This window comes from Pholis gunnellus (genome assembly GCF_910591455.1).
Source record: "Pholis gunnellus genome assembly, chromosome: 4".
Taxonomy (NCBI): Eukaryota; Metazoa; Chordata; class Actinopteri; order Perciformes; family Pholidae; genus Pholis; species Pholis gunnellus.
In genome coordinates, this window is record NC_136530.1 from 15,659,738 (window position 1) to 15,677,062 (window position 17,325).

A 17,325-nucleotide genomic window follows, 5' to 3' on the forward strand; every position below is an offset into this window, starting at 1 on the left:
TCTCGCTCTCTCTCTCTCTCTCTCTCCTTCCTGGGCTAGTTGACAGGCGACGTCTGGGGGTGTCGGAGGCTCACAGTTAGCTAGGGCGTTAGCCACATGCACACGGCAGCTCTGCTGCCCATCAATTCTACTGTATCTCTCTGGTAACCGGGGGCTTCTTGTCTTCACCCCCTCCTCACGCCTCCTGCTTTCATTTCAGGCTCTTTGGAGGTAGAGGAATGCAAATCTGCAACCATGATGGAAGGTAAGATGATTTGATTTTTTAGATTTTATTCTTATGCTGTCCCCTTTTCTGTTGTTATTCAGGGTAATCCCCCTTCATGTCCTTGTCCAACAGCGCTTCATCCACTGGCAAGCGTGTGTGTCTTTGGGAGGTTCAAATGTCATAAGCTGCCCTGCTATTTTGAGTGCATACATTCTGGTGACTTGCATGTTATTCTTAGGAAAAGGGCACAGCCACTGAATGTCTACCACAGAGGCACAATGGCGAGGCTAATTGAACCGTGTGTACCTTTTGTGAGTGTGTGTGCGTGTGTGTATGTATGAGTACCCCCCCCCACCCCCCTTTTTCCCGCTTCCCATGGTAAAGGATTATTTGGATTTATTGTGCAGGAGGGCTTATGTGCCCAGCTGGCTCACTTGTATAAATTCTCTTTGTATGGTGTTCCCTGAAACACATGCACTGACACACGCATACACACTCACGGCACCGTATGACTCTGACTGCTGTGTATCTGCTCACACTACATTGCCATTTTTACCCGGCACTCGCATGTGGATTGTACATCTGTACCGGTGGGTGCGTACGTACATTCCCACCCACCCATAGCTGGACTGATCCACCTCTGTTGGGTTGAGCGTAGTGAGGAAGAAGAGAACTGATGATTGTTTTAGTTTCATGTCCCTTTAATTGATGACATCATCCGGGGGGAAGGCCAGTGATTGAGGGATGAATCCCTACAGCTCTGCAGCTGGCACACGGAAGCCTCCCTCCATCCGACTGTTTCATATGATGTATCTTATTTCTTATCTTTAAAGTGGTTCAGTGGTCCTCTGTGAACGACCACTTGCCATTTGTTTGACCAGAACAACCTAAATATGTTGACTCTTACTAAATCAACCTTGGATTATGTAAGCTCCCATAGCCCGCGATGATACACAGGCAACGCTTTGAGGCAGTGAACATAGGGAAATATGTGTAGGTCATTATTGCTTACAATATTTACCCTCTGCAGTTTCGTACGTTTCCTTGAAGTGGATAGTTTTTGTCCATGCTCCAAAACAGCTTCACGATGTCACTCAAGCATTTTTTTTATTCCGGTGCATTTAGCAAATTAACTCCATGCCAGTGTGTCTGCTGCTGAGGAAGAATCACATTAGCTCAATCTCATTTGGTTGTGTGTGTGTGTGTGTGTGTGTGTGTGTGTGTATGTGTGTGTCTTTCTATTGGTGTTTTTTGGAAAGGAATGATGTTACTGCTGCCCAGTCATGTGTTGTGGGCTGTTAGCGATCTCACACCAGAGGATGTTGTATCATGTCATAGTAACATAGTATCATGTCATCAAGGTAGGAGTGGATTTGAAGGGCAGGCTGGAACCTATATATTAATTATGAGGTGACAGTTCTCAGATTGTACGTTTCTAACGGAGTACAATGTATAATTCAGATTACTAATCCATTTTTGTTTATTTCAAATGCTGAGCCTATACTGGCCTGAAGCAATGTGCATGTTTCTGTAAAGATGTCATGGAGGGTGATGTGATGTTGTGTTTTCTGGACAACATCTCCAAGTTTTACAGTATTTGCTGTAATGATGTCATTACTACCATGCCAGCTAGTGGAGGAGTGTATAGACCATCTCACAAGTCTCATTATTATTTTCTTGTTGGTTGGAGACAATGACTTGAAGCATTCTTCATGTCTGTTCCCATTGTTAACTGCCCAAGCATGCTAAATAAAGGTCTGTGATCACTGACCTGCTATGTGAAGTCAGAGATCTGTATTTAAATTGAATGAATTACATTTTGATCAGCTAAAGGGGCTGATGTTTTTATAACAGTGTATTACTCCTATGCTACTATATGATGAAGAAGGCAACAGTCTGCCTCACAGTCTGTAACAAGTTGTAGTGATCGCAACCATAACAGCCTCACTGTTCGTCACAAACACGTCATTGTACAAACTATAAACTGCTCAGTAGGTTATAATTTAGATGATCACTGACACATGAGGCTACACCCTTTCTGCCAAGCTGTATTTGTAGTAAGGAGCCACCATATGCACAATAATGTCTAATATGCTCATGCTGACTCTGCAGGTACAGATGCACCATAGATAAATATGAATAAAGGATCTCACAGGGTGATCATAAAAGATAACACTATAGTCAGTATTTAATGATTAACCCCAAGTGATTCAGTGTTTTCCCTTTGGTATTTGGTTTATGACTCAGTATTTGTCTTGATGGCAAAGTTTAGCTGTACAGAGATGATCAGTAATACTGATAGTGATCTGGTCTCACAATTGTGTTGATTGGTAATCTAGATACAGTGTGGTTTTATTATTATATAACAAAAACAGTACTGTCACAGAACATATTGAACAATAAGTAACTTTTTCAGTGTCAAGAATTCTCCAACTTCACTTCAACAGTAAGAAGCTGATCGGCTGCTCCCCCCTCCCCTCCACTGCAAGTGTGCTGTCCTGTCATTCACTGCGTTTGTCACGAGCCAAGTTGTTGGGTAACAGTTCAGAAGAAAAAAATAGACCTTCTGCAAACCGCTTGCCGTCCATTAGCATGGCTAGCACAGGCTTAGCATGGACTGTGTGAGGGCAGGATTACAGTCAGGTGTTAAAATTGGATGCTAATCCTGGTCAGCTCTGCTTTTTAAAGCCCCATTTCATGGCCAGCATGGCTGTCCCTGGGTAACGCACAGGGAAGTAGACATGGGGTCATTTCCTAATTTTAGTTCAAATGGAGAGAGGCAGTATGAATACTAGTGATGACAACCCCCTTCCCTCTAGACACACTATAGTGAATACAAACGGGGATGTTGTGCTGAACTGTGACCTCCAGATAATGATCACAATAAGGCAAATTCCATACAGTAAATCTGAAAATAAAACATCAGAATTTTTTGTTTTCTGTGCTGTGTTTTTCTTTTTCTTTGAAAGCCCCCCCCCCCCCCCATCATTTACTTAATGATCAACCAGCACTTACCATGATCATTTGCTATGAATGCAGGGTTTACTGCAAGTGGGACTACTGCATCTGGGGTTGTGCACAGTGTGTACATCATTACTAGAAATATGTCCTTTTATGTAACAAATCTCCAGTATGGATTTCTCTACTCATGAGATCCTGCTCTTGTGTGGTGGTTGTTTCACCAGTAATTTACTCTCCTCATGGTAATCACACTGGTGCAGGATGGGATTTCTGATGCCATTTGACTTTGAGTGTAGGAGCTACATGGAGGAGGCACAGATATTATCAAGACAACAGTGAAGTTTTAATAGATTACATTTCTAAATGTATAAGAGTGTCTTATAAACTGAAATAAGGTGACAGTGACCACGCTTTCTTAATGTCCAGTAATGCTTTAGTGACCCTCTGGCATTTGATCTAGCACTGAAGCAACAAGCTTAAACTTCCCTTTGCACACAAATACAAGATCTAACTGTAACAGGGGGACTGCCTGCCATGACATTATCTCGTGCTCCCTATAAGCCTAAACATTTTGCATTTTGGACATTACCTCTTGTTATACCTTCAGGCCAAATTAAACACTATGTGCACAAAAAAACCCTCATTAATATAATTAGCTGTGCACACTGATGCTCCCAATGGGGAAAACTCTTTTGATTTTAATGATCCCATGGTATTTCTTGTAGCACCATCATGAGGAGGAAGTTAACATCGTAGTCCCGGCAGTGACAAAGCTCTAAATTAGTATTTATTTAGTATGTTGTTGCAGAGTTTTGTTGACTCCATCCAAAAGTTTCGTTGGCTGTAATGAGCACTGCAGCCTCTCGCAGGCCACTCGCAGGGTTTCAGATTTGTAGTCTTGTTAATCCTAGTTAGTAGCAGTAGGAATCAGACTGTCACAGGGAGGCCCAGTACTTAGAGCTTGCGTGGCTGAAACTTGGATAAACCCTTGACTGGAATGCTGAGAGGACACAAGGCCATATGGTGAACTTCACTTCTTTTCTTTAACGGTCTATTACCTGACTTGATATGAAACGTGATGATTATTTGCTTATTTGATACAATTTAATTGTATTGGTATGATTATAAGTTCTTACTAAAAATCAATTGGGTTCTAAATTCCCTGTCTATCTGGGTCAGCTCATGGCATACACGCATGCAGGGTCATATCCACTGACTCACCTTGTCAACATAAAAGATCATCTCATTTAAACGAGGTGTGTGTGTGTGTGTGTGCGTGTGTGTGTGTGTGTGTGTGCGTGTGTGCGTGTGTGCGTGCGTGCGTGCGTGCGTGCGTGCGCGCGCGTGCGTTATAGGTCCAGTGTCAGCACTTGGACTACAGTTTAACATTAACCCATCACCATTATCAACTTCTTTTGCTTAAGGCCTGCTGGCTTTAGCAAAAAAGAAAATAGGGTTGGGGTTCATAGTCATATCTTCCAATGTATCTGTTACAAAGTCATGATTTGCATCAGGGGGATGTTCTTGTCTGCAACACAAACTCACTCAAATATTTCAAACATCTGAAATGTTGTCAAAGTCATTCTACTTTGTTGGAATGTGGAGGTAATCTTTAGTTCAGGCAGATCATACAAAAACATGCAACTGTTCTAGCCTTCCATTGTCTTTGTGTTCCCTCAAAAACATTACCCTATGACTTGGAGAAGCCTTGGAGAAAGATCAGTGATGTCAAATAGTCACATCTCTGCTCTGACTCAGGACCCTGCTGCCATATGGTTTCCTGGGTAACAACTACGAGGCTGACTCATGTCTGTTTTGGTAATGAGCTGGTCAGAGGCTCCCAAGTGCACATTTTCATTGATTTGTGAATAAATAGGTTTTTGGTGGGTTGATGTGGGCACAAAAGCCTGAAGAATGTTGCACCAGGTCTGTACATGTTTGTGAAGACATTGTTGATGGTATTTGTTTCCTCGTGAAGACCTCTGTGCAAGGATAGTACGCTGCTCCCGTTGCAGACCCAAATGAGTAATTTAATGTCTTGCCATTGGCCCAAACACATAACTCATGTGGGCTGATGCGTTGCACAAAGCCCTTAGTGGCCTAGCAGAAATCTCAGGCTGGAATGAAACAGAGCAGAGCGCCGTCTGTGAATATGAAAGGCTTCTCCTGGTATTGGTTTTAATCTGGTTCTCCATAGACACAGCCATGCACAGTCTACCAGTCAGACCACAAATTTGTATCATAAAACATTTTAATATACTGGTGGTTTCACGGTATATCATTATATTTATTTAGTTTTGCCTGACTTGGCCTTTGTATGGGTTTATATTGGCTTACTCTACCATCAGGAGTACATATATAAAACATTTTAATGCCATCATGTATTGAAGGCTTTGATTACTATAGAGAGGCGAAGTTCCCTTTCCTTTTTCGTTGGACCACCATGGGACCTAATTTTGGAAAAAAATATGAACCTCAAGTCAACTTCAGCGAATAACTTCTTGATCCCGTTTGAATTGTGCCACGGAGTACACATTTAATGTTAGTCAATTTAAACAATGCTCGTTCTTTCACATCGCGGCTGATGAAAAGAGTAACGTTACATTTATGGATGGAATATAGCTAAGCTACCTAGCAAGCTAAACTACCTAGCAAGCCAAGGTAACGGCAGTGTTGGGGACACACATTGTGTGAGACAAGTTCACGGAGTAATGATACAAGGACAAATCTATGACAAACTGCGAGTTTCTTGACTTGCAAAATTATCTTTTAATTTGACAAACATATGTGTAATTCATGACACAATTCAAACGGGGTCCAAAAAATATTTGTCTATCGCCATTGCCTAGTTTTTCTGAAATTGGGTCACAAGGGGGGCACCGGAAGGGGTGGGACTTTGCCTCCTGCTAGGGTTTACTTAGCTTCACAATATTATACAATATATAAAGAAATAAGAATGCAAAAGCTTCCAAACAGACACAGCTCTCTGTCTTGGGCACAATTTCTGGCGCATCTCTCGTCTCTTTTTCTTCATCCTCCATTTCTCTTTTCTGTTTTGTATAAGCGGTAGCAATGGAGGCTCTCCCAGCTGTAAACAGACTCTTATGCTACTAGTTGGCAGCTTTAACATTACCCAGTATGCTGTTGGGCAGTTTAAATTTGTAAATGCACAATTATTAGTGTTACAAATTGTTTACTTGTCACAAATTGTGTGCCATGGTGTTTTTGAAGAGAGCTAGTTGTGGGTTATCAATTGTTGTGTTATGAAGTTATAACCAAGGGTGAGAAGGGTGCAAAGGGTTCGCGGTCCTCTCTCGATACACTCATTCTGTATATTTGTGGAAATTCCTTCAATGGAACACAGTCAAAGTGGCATGTTGCTGCTTTAATAACATGTGATTGTAGTACATGTGTGTGTCAGGTTGTAATAAACGTTAATGGCCCTGAGGCAATTCTTTACAGACAGTAGTCCAAACAAATACACACAATACATCAAACACAACACAGCGCAAGATCCATATCGCCGACCCTGTCACCATAAAACATGGAAAAACAAGATGCAATGAGTGACATGATATCCAGAGTTCTAGCTTGTTTAAAAAACAAATAACAGATGGAACAAAGGACAGTGTGTATTAGCGCTACCTTTGGGGAGATTAAACCTTCGCCTGGTGGATCATCTAGAATTCCCACATGTAAAAGACGTTTGGGGTTCTAAACAGTAGTCTTTGCCTTTTGAGGTGACCCTCAATACTAGCAGGTGCTGATGGTTGGTACGGATAGCACCAGTTGGTGAAAACAGAGCTTCAACAGAGTTTGTTCCTATTTTGAAGACTAAGACTGCCAAACCATTGACATATAATATAAAATATAATAATGAAATGCCTTCATGATTTTCAGCTGTGTACAAACTAATGTGAGATGTGTTGATTGAAATCTGAATAAAGAATAGAGCGGTGATAGACGAGCCTACTTCTGATGTTAGTTCGTATTACGGAGTGAAGTGAGAAGGCTGAGTCGCTGGCGTTTCCTACTAACATAAGTCTGTGCACAGATGTTAACGCCAACATCAGACAATGCTCCTATGAAAAACGTGTGCAAACAGACATGTTCAGTCATCAAAGTGCATGTTTTTGTGTGTCTTCTATGTTGAATATGTCACAATAGAATGCGTCCGTTGTGACTCTGCTTGACAATAAGTTTTAAGAGACCCAAATGAACTTTCGCACAACAAAGACATGCAGGGACAGACAGGAGAGGAGAAGACAAAGGGAAAGCCATCAAAATCCATCTGCTCGGTCTTGTTAACGGTCCTCCTAACACCATATTCATTCATGGACACAGAAGCACAACAACATCCTCACAACAGCCCTCCAAATCCCATCTTTTGCTTTTTGTGGACACACACACGCACACACACAGATAAGCTTATGTAATGATGCCCAAGATTCAAAGCCAGATAAACAGACATGTTTGTGTAATCTAGTGGCAGCTGGGGGAAGATGAGGTAAAAAAAGGACTGTTTGAACTGTATTTGTGCGTTTGGAAGGATCATACTGTAATGGTGTAGAGGAATTAAAAATGAAAAGCACTGTATAGTAAATCTGTACACCGCACGTTGTTCGGCAGATCATATTCCTTGATTAAATAATGTTTACATAAAATATTTTTCCATGCGGCAGTTGCTTCATATCATCCCATTGGCGCCTACTGGTTTATTTAAATTGAAATGTTACACATAGCACAATAACAACAAACTGAAGGTAGCACAGAGTGTTAACTAACAGACTAGGGATGCTTTTCTCATCCTGACAGGGCCTACGCAGAGATTAGAGGAGCCTGCTGTCAAAACAGTTGGTGATTTGCTGTCAAAGATGTGTGGTCTAATTTAATCTGTGGCTCTAGTTTTAACGTTAAAGACGGACTTGTCTTGCGGCTGTTTGACTGATTCATCATCTGTGTGCCCTTTCACACACACCACAAGAATGAATTCAGGTCATAGCCTAGATCCTCTGTGAGCCTAACTTTGGGTATTACAAGGTCTCCCTGTCTTTCTCCCCAAGTCCTGAGGCACACGCACATTAAAAGAATACTGCTTTCATAAAAGTGTCTTGAACAGAGTTCATAGCAGTGCAACAAGGAGAGCAATGTACAGTACCCAATTAGAGGAGCCAGACAAAGAGAGAGAGAGCGACACAGAGAAAGACGCTGACACAAGCTGGGAGAAAGAAAGGAAGAGCGAAGAATCCCCTAGAAAGCCATTGGCAGGAAGAAGCAGATAAACAAAATGAGGAGGGGTGGAGATAGAAAGGGAGATGAAGTGAGTTAAAATGTCCAAGGAGGATAGCGTGAGAGAGGAAGAGATACACAGAGAGCAGCAATGTGTGTCAGAGCCCCGGAGTGAGAGGCCAGGACAGTACAATCATGTATTTTGTCGAGTCACTTCCTCGATTGTGACATTTTTGGAGTTTGATCCTCTCATGTGGTGGGAAGGGGGATTAATAAATGATTAAAGGGGGCTGCGTAGACTTGGAGTCCTACATTTATTTTAGTTTTGTTATGATTTTATTGTGTCTGGATTTGAATCTACGTTCAAAATGGCAGCCTTAGGCACATCCTCATCTCTGTTACCGGTCTTGTGTGTACAGGTAAACAAAATCAACTGCTTGGGGATGGTTTACTAAATGCACTGTTTTGCTGAAACCAAGTTGTGTCGTGCTGTTCAGGTACATGTATGATGCCACATAGATCCATTTTACCATCACACAGCGTCTCTTGTCTACGTCTGCTGTTCCCACCATCTTCTGCCTCATGTCACCCTTTTCCACCTGAGTACCTTTATTTCCTAAAAGTTCCTTCGCTGTATTCATCCCCTGAGTTTTTCTTATGTCCCGTCCTTTTGTCCTTTCCTGCACCTTGTCCTGCAGCACTTTCTTTTACATTATGGAAGGAGGCGTGGATAGACGCGGTGGCAGGGAAACCCCCGAGGGATGTTGAATTTATTTGGCCATATAATATTAATGTGCTTCACTGCCTAATGTATTCAGCTCCCAAGATGATTGTTAGTGCTTGGCTCAATCTCATTCAACTCTACTTGATGAATGAAGTAACATGAATATCTTATTAATATGGATTACATTTGTGTGGTCATTTTCTTCTTTATTTGTGTGATTAAAAATCAGAACACATGATCATCTTTGCACTGATGAGATGCCTTGTTGTGCCTTTTTAGAGTACCCACTTACACACAAACAATGTTTTGTTGTATTTAATTAATTTTATTTAGGTAAGTGATTGCACGAAATTAAATGATCTGAATCTAGATTTTTTAAGTTAATTCAGTTGATTTATATTCCTAATTTTGACTATTTTGAGTAAAGTTTACTCATGTTCAATATACTAAAATTCATTATTACTATTAACCTTTTTTTGTTCATCAAATCAATTTAATGGTTTAATTTCTACAAACCAAAATTAGGTTTTATTTAATTAAACCTTTTTAGCTATTACTAGTATCTTAGCTTTCAATAAATTCCATGTTTACACAAATTAAGCAAACTAATAATTTTCAAAATCACTTTTACAACTTTATCTCAATTCTTTTACGTTTTGAACTTACGTACACATAGGTTTCCACTACATCTCAGAGGTAAATATTGTACTTTTCACTCTGTTTGTCTATCTTAAGTTAATATTCAGATGACATTTTTTCATCCCTTTTCTGTCCCGCAGATGATGTTGAATGTTTGTGATGAACTGAAGGATGTTCCTTTATGTGTTGAAAAAATCCTTCTAATTCTTAAGCTAAATAAACTCTTTTGGATCAGCTGGAAAATACATCATCACAACGCTGAAAACAGGGCTGTTTATATTTTTAGAGATACGTGGTTCTCACAGGACAGCGACACTACATCCATCTGATGATCTTATAGAATAGGATGCGTTGCTGTAGATTAAAGGAGTTGAAAACATCGACAGCAGTAAGATGCAATATACGCATTAATGCAGCAGTACTATTAATCCAGACACATGTATGATAGTAAAACACTGACAGGGAACATTTTACTGCACAATCAATACTTGTACTTACTATAAGTACATTTTGATGCGAATACTTGGTGATAACATTTTACTTAAGTAAGGCTTTGAATGCAGGACATTTACTTACAGACCCATTGCTATAAAAAAAAAAACATGCACCAGTACCATAGCTGCAAGACAGCGAACATGTACATCAAAAGGATGCATTGAGTGAAAACAATACCCAGAGTCTATCAAAAACAAGCACGTATGTCCAGGGTTCACACTAGAGTTAATACTACAGCCCAACACTCTTTCTTCAGCTTGCAACATCTCCTCAAGCTGCATTTCACATCATAGTAAATGTTCTATGTCACCCCCAAACCAGAAATAATAATGCAGCTTAACAAGAAATCCACCCGTCCACCACTGACTTTGGTCTTTGCTCCAAGTACTTTGGGGAGAAAGCAAGAGTACTTTCTGAATGAATTCACGTGTATACTGCAGAGGTGATTCCTGGCCTCATTGTAACGAGCTCGGGCTACAGATCCAATGTTGTCGAGAACGATTACTCCTTCAGCATTAAATTCAATGCCACCATAATGTCCAGCCCTCGTTGTTGATGATGTGTATACGCATGGTGGATATCTTCAGTCTCTTGTCTCAGTCTTGTATACTGAAAGAGATTTTGAGGAAAAAGAAAACGTGTTCATGTAATATATTTAATTACACACAGACGACAGTCGAGTACGAGGTTAAATCAGCATTGTTTTCGTTATTTAAAACCAGACATTTTCTATATCTATTCAACAGTTGTGAACTGAGTTCTTGGTGCTGTCGCAATGACTTGTAGTAACTATTAGTGACATTAGGATCTGAAAACATTTATTGTAATACAAGACAGTACATGTGGCTGTAAAATAGTTACACTGACTTACCATATACTTCCGAATGAGATGCCCATCATCTACCTTAAGTTAGATGCTAAGAAGTCGGCAGCTTTTTTAGGGTTGACAGCACTTGTTGTCTGTGAAGCAATTAAAAACTTTTATTTTGATGTAACTTATAATGTAGGGCGGTGCATCTCGTATTAAGGAGAGTAACTAGCTGCTACCATAAGTTGAAGACATACTTACAGAAACGGTAGCTGGTTCGGCCGTAACATAAACATTATTATAGACACCCACAATTTCAACAAGGTCTGCTTACATGACCCCACTACTTATTGTTATTCTCATAAAGCACAATCTGGTTACTTTCACTTTATTGAAAGCCGCTTCTGGTGAACATTGGCAAAAGACTTACAGAAAGTAACGTTAAGTTGCCGCTGCTCTGCCTGCCACTCAGCGTCATTGTGTTGACTGAAAACATTTAGCTTTGTCTAACCCTACCATACTGACATGCTACTGCACAACTAAGCTAGCTGTTGTAACATTAGCTAAAGTAGCAAACACACAATTGATAACGTTAACTAAATAGTTGTTGGTTATAAAGTGCTTGATTACCGATAACAGACGTGTGGATAGACAGCAGTGCAGGAGCTTCTAACGGAAATCCCTCAGGGTGAGAAGAAATCCCCGTCGTGAATTGTAGCACATATGTCTGCCCATGTGCAGACAGCGCAGTGTGTGGAAATGAAATCGTACATATTTTTTGTAATTACTTCTAACTGAATGGAACCTGTTTTAAACTAGCATTTTAAACAATTTTAAAATGTATTAAAAAAGATACGTAGGATTCAATTACTCATTAAAATCTATGAAACAATAATAAACATGTACAATTTAAATGGGGGCAGAATCATTTTTGTCAGTTTACTCTCAACTTGCTTCATCGACTTCAATTAGTGATTTCCTTAGTTTCCATAATAGCTTTCACCAAGCCCCAGGGAAACCACACGACTTATTCTACAATGGGTTACGTGTGAAAATACTGTAAGGCAGAATTAGAAGAGTACAAAATACTGATATTTGATAAATTGATTATCATTTCCCCGTTTCTCAAACCATAACAAGTCTTGTCTACGTTGCATTTCTATGTGAAGAAAATAGCATCTCATCTTTTTATTTGAACTCAATTTCATCCTAGATTTTGACTAAAGAAAGAAATCTTTGGTCTTTGTTTCTGGAAACATTAAAACCTGCAGGGATATTTATAAGTATTTTCAACCTGGCCATCTGTAGGAGTAAGAAAGACGTAGTGGGTAGAACAAAACAGGCCATGAAATACAAGAGGCTTCAGTTTTCATGTCCCTTCATAACTTCCTTCCCCCTTCCATTTCATAAATATTATCTTTCAGCACTAGTTTTAATAGGGAATTTGGCGTTGTATTTTTCCATGTGTGTGAGACAAATCCCCTCTTTGCCATATCTGTGGATGTGTCTGGATCTAGCACTCTGTTCTGTGTGTGTTTGTACTGTATGGCTACTAGCCAGACCAGTGCAAACAGATGTCAGTTCAAATCAGCAGAGGATGCACTTGCACAGTGACGCAGAGACCCAGCTACAGGAAGAGATTAGCAGCGTTTGGATTGATGCTGGTTGGGTAGAGAGATGTTGTCATGAGGGAGGGATTGAAATGTTGCAGAGAGAGAGAGAGACAAAAAGAGAGATGTAGAGAGGTATTAAGGGAAAGAGAAATGTGATTCGTGAAAGAGGGATGCACTGAGTGTTTTGAGGATGTGATTAAAGAGAGGAGTGCAGCATTTGTAGAAGTCTCTCGCCAGCTGTGCGTGGCATGTTTTCGGGCTCGCGCTGTTTGCATGGACAGTTTCTGTTTGTGTTAGTGTGCGGCTTTACGTGTCTGTACTCCGTGTACATTAGGCTGCAGGCCTGGTTAACATGCAGGCTTGTGTGAAACAGCTAAAGAAAAATCCCTCTGTATTCTTGTCTGCTAGAGTATTCTAATACTTTGGAAGTCGACGTGTTAACGTGCACCAATTAGTGTGACTGTGTTAGGTTCATGTTAAGGTCATTGTTATTGACCTTTAAGACATCACTAGACGATCACTGGTCCTCTACCTACAGTATGTAACTTTTATCTTGGAGTATTAAGCAGTCATTTTGAGCATGTGTGCATATGGGTCGTGGGTGACAAGTTTGTTGTCCCTGACTCTGCTCTGTCTCAGAAACAGTAAATGAAACGCTGGTGAGTACTATGCCGTTTTGATTTTATTTAGTTTTTAATTGATTGCAAAGTGAATTGATGGCTATTCTGGCGGTTAGATTCTGGCCAATAAATTGGCTCAGCTAAGATATTGATCAATATTATACAGATATGTCGGTGTATGTTGTGTAAGTTTAATTTGAATGTGACCACAATTATCAGGGTTTACTTCTGCACACAACACATTTATGTTTACAGAAATGCATTGTGTCCATAAAGGTGTGCATGTTTGTGTTTGTGTGTGTGTGTGTGAGAGATCATACATTAAGCTATCAGATGGTTGACTCAAAGCAGATAGGATTTCATGAGCAGACATCAGACCTTCCACCGAATAGAGGAGCCATTGATTTTCACCATATCAGCAGGGAGAGAGGCTGAGGGGGAGAGAAAAGGGAGGCAGGGAGACATGGGAGTTAGAGGTACAGAGGGAAAACTGCACATCAGTGAAACTAAACCACACGGCACAAAGCACCTGTCATCTGTGGTCCCACTGTAAGACACTGCTGAGAACTGAACTGTGTCTATAGTGGAAGATGGCCACAAAGGATTTTTCATATTCCCAACAGGGGAGGATAGAGAGGAAGTCTTCTTTTCTGGACTTTTGTCCTGAAAACTTTGCTCTTATGGGGGGTGCACTTTGTAATCCCTGCTGCACCTCAGCTGTGGTGTTTTTGGTCTTTGACATACAGTGTTAGTTTGTCTGAGCAGTAATTGTTTTCACAGCTTGCATCCTCAGAGGAGTTCCTCCACTTTCACCCCCAGACTGTTCGTCTAACCTGTCATGATTCCAATTACTTGCATTTTGTGTGTGGTTGTATAATAATTAAGCACTGTCATAAACAAAAGGCTCAAACTGATTAATTTCTACTACGTGATAAGTGGAAGAATTAATTCCGTCTGCCTGGAAGTATTGATAGGAGTAAAAAGAAAAATGCTAAACGTCAGCTGTAAGTGCAGCCTTCAAGTGACTCAATAATGTCAGTGTTTTTAAGTGTCCCCCCCCCAGTTGAGGGTAAACCACCTCATAGCCATGCTGTGACATGTGACGTCAACAGACAGAGTGGATCGTGTAGTGTGATATGAAATTAGGGATGCCTTCTAATTTGTTGTCTTTGTACACAGTGAGTGCTGCAGGAATGCAGGTTTTTGGTTAGATGACTGAAAAAAGGAGCGCTGTTAACAGAAGCTTAAGAGATTTTTTGCTTGAAAAATGATATAAGTGGTGTTAATTTGTTTACGTTTAAGTATCATAAACATGTGTTTGCCAGAGAGCTTATGTTCTTCAATACCCCCAAATCCAATAGAAAAATCCCATTGGCTTGTTGTTGGGGGAACCAATGGGATGCTAACTTCTGGGGTCGATTTCCCAAAAATAACTCATCCCTGCAACGCTCCATTGATGATCTTTATTCTGTTTCATCAGATAGTTGCATTGTTTTAAAAGAGCAAAGCAGCTTACTGTTCAAACGGCACGAACGGATGAACGACAACCGTATATTCTCTCTATATCTTTACATAGCATATTTGCTTAGTTGTTTGCAGCTATATTAATGTTCTGAATGTCATATATATATATATATATATGTAGGACCTTTGTAGACAGATTGGAGAGGTGACAGACTGATGAAGGAACAAACAACAATAGACTAAAGACGAGACAGATTGACATCAATGTGCATTTCAAAATACATCAGTTTACACAGCACTGTTTACTCAGGTTGGACAATTACCAAAATAACCTGGAACCAACCTATAAACCAAAATTATTTGACACTGTGGTGCCTTGCCAGACAGTACAGGAGAAAATAACAGTAAGAGAGGAGGGAGAAATAAATAAAAATGGATGTGAACCGTAATGAAGATTGTTTGCAGTGTTTCTCATTACACCACAGACTGTTCACTCCTGCCAACTGTAAACCATGTTCTCAGAGATTCAGTACTTCATTGACCTTATTGTTCAGGGACTGAGTTGGATTCATATTTGGTCATTGGGTATAATTTCTACAACAAATGGGCTAGCACCATGTGAGTAGAGTGCAATTCATCCAAATTAAAAAGGGAGATTGGAAGGAAAGGAAGTTACTCTCCTCTCTTTACCACAGTGTTGACCACTCTCCACAGGGGGTGAGGGCAATGCAGGAATAAGAATCCCTTCCTGTGTCATTTCTCATGAATTGAGCTTGGGCTTTCTAAAGACAGACCTTTAGACATCAGAAGAACGTGTCGTCTTTAAAGTTGTTTGACGTTGATTTGCATTTAACACAAATACATGATGTTTGACAAGCTTTTCGCAACCCATGCTGAAGGCTCCCCCCCCCTTGAATAACAAGGTCATAAGGCTGTTCTGCAAATAGTCTTATTTGCTGACGAAAATGAAGATTGTTGTCAGCACAAGTTTTGTGTTTGTATAAAGTATCCTCCTAATGTCTTAAAGCAACATCAGCATCTCTTTAGCTCCTTTTGCTGTATTACATCCCTGGATGATTACAATATGTATTTGTATCCTGATCTTATTTTAGTAAACTAATCCATGTTGCTCTCTATATAACATCCTGTCTAAACTGATTTGTGTGAGATGTTTACTTTACTGGCTGAAGTTTCTTATAGTGCCTCAAAGCTATCATCTATTTCGTTCCTCAATAAAATATTTAGAAAGCATGCGTTCTGCCTCATTTCTTTGACCTAAAATTCAAACTCTTCCAAAACATCAGCAATACGACAGGGTGTTGCAGATTCTTTTTAATCACAGTGTGAGCCAGAGAGGGAGTGGGCAGCAGTGTGTAATCCAGCTGTTCTAATCCCTTATACTGTCCCATTGGAGCACGTCAATGGAGTTCTGCAGCTTCTGTGCCATTATTGTGTGTGTGTGTGTGTGTGTGTGTGTGTGTGTGTGTGTGTGTGTGTGTGTGTGTGTGTGTGTGTGTGTGTGTGTGTGTGTGTGTGTGTGTGTGTGTGTGTGTGTGTGTGTGTGTGCATGCGACTGCTTCAGTACAGCTGCTTGAAATACAGTAGAGTCACAAGAGCCTCCATTTTGCACTACTTTGGTGCAGCAGTTGTAGCAGGATTCTCCTGCAATGGCCCCCTTTTGTTGTATTAGAAGTACCAGCGTGTTACATAACATGCAGTCACGAGGAACAATGTCTTTTTTTCAGTACCTTTTGCACCGTGCGACACGTGTACACAAGGTTAGCAGCACATACTGGCAAAGATATGTTGTCCCAATTGAGACGTATAGAAATGTGCAGAGCAGGTGCTGCACAATCTGTAAGCTTCACTAAATGAAGGGAAATATGTGTTTAAACGTTTGTATTCTTTTACCATTTGTCGTTGTCTTGAACCTATTTCTGTGGCTTTTTGCATGTTCCTATACTGTCGAAAATGGCAGGATAAGGATGAGAGAAAAACAGTTCATGAGTCATAATTTAAAGTTATGCCTTTGCAAATGCTGCACGTGGTGTGTTGACACAGCCAGACATAACATATTGAGATTATATCTTCAGGAGCTGACTGTATCTGCCTACACCATGAGGGTAGATACAGCCTGTAGCTTTTGTCAACCTGCAGGTTATGTAAGATTTTCCATAACACCAGATCGCTGGCTATAATAGTGACCCTGGAATTGATGGTGTGTTCTCTCAAAGTGGTTCCAGATCTTGTGGTTCATCGTGTTTCTCCACATCCCCGCTCTCTTTCTGCCTCTCATCCTCTGAGTGTCTCTCCCACTTTCGCTACCCCTCCTCTCCTTTTAGAGACAAACAGCGCTCCACCTTTTGATGATGTCAGTGATTCTTTATTTGAGGGCTGTGACTGTGAGAAGATGGAGTCAGAGGTTTTTAATAAGCCCATAGATAGAACCATACACAACCATTGACAGCCGGGACATTCCTTTGGCAACCAAAAGCTGACCAAACCTATAATCTGGGTGTGAAAAGGGAAGGGGTGGAGCCAGTGGCCTGCCTTAACCAAAATGAACT

At 40.6% G+C, this 17,325-nt stretch overlaps 1 protein-coding gene across 1 annotated transcript in view; it reads left to right on the top strand.

The window, feature by feature from the left end:
• Positions 1 to 210: 210 nt before the first annotated feature.
• Positions 211 to 17,325, top strand: part of sgip1a (SH3GL interacting endocytic adaptor 1a) — a 53,621-nt gene continuing 36,506 nt past the window's right edge. Inside the window, exon 1 of the mRNA XM_079158619.1 lies at positions 211 to 244. Within this exon, the coding sequence (XP_079014745.1) occupies positions 235 to 244 (10 nt within the window). The 5' untranslated portion in view covers positions 211 to 234. The remainder of the gene's footprint in view (positions 245 to 17,325) is intronic.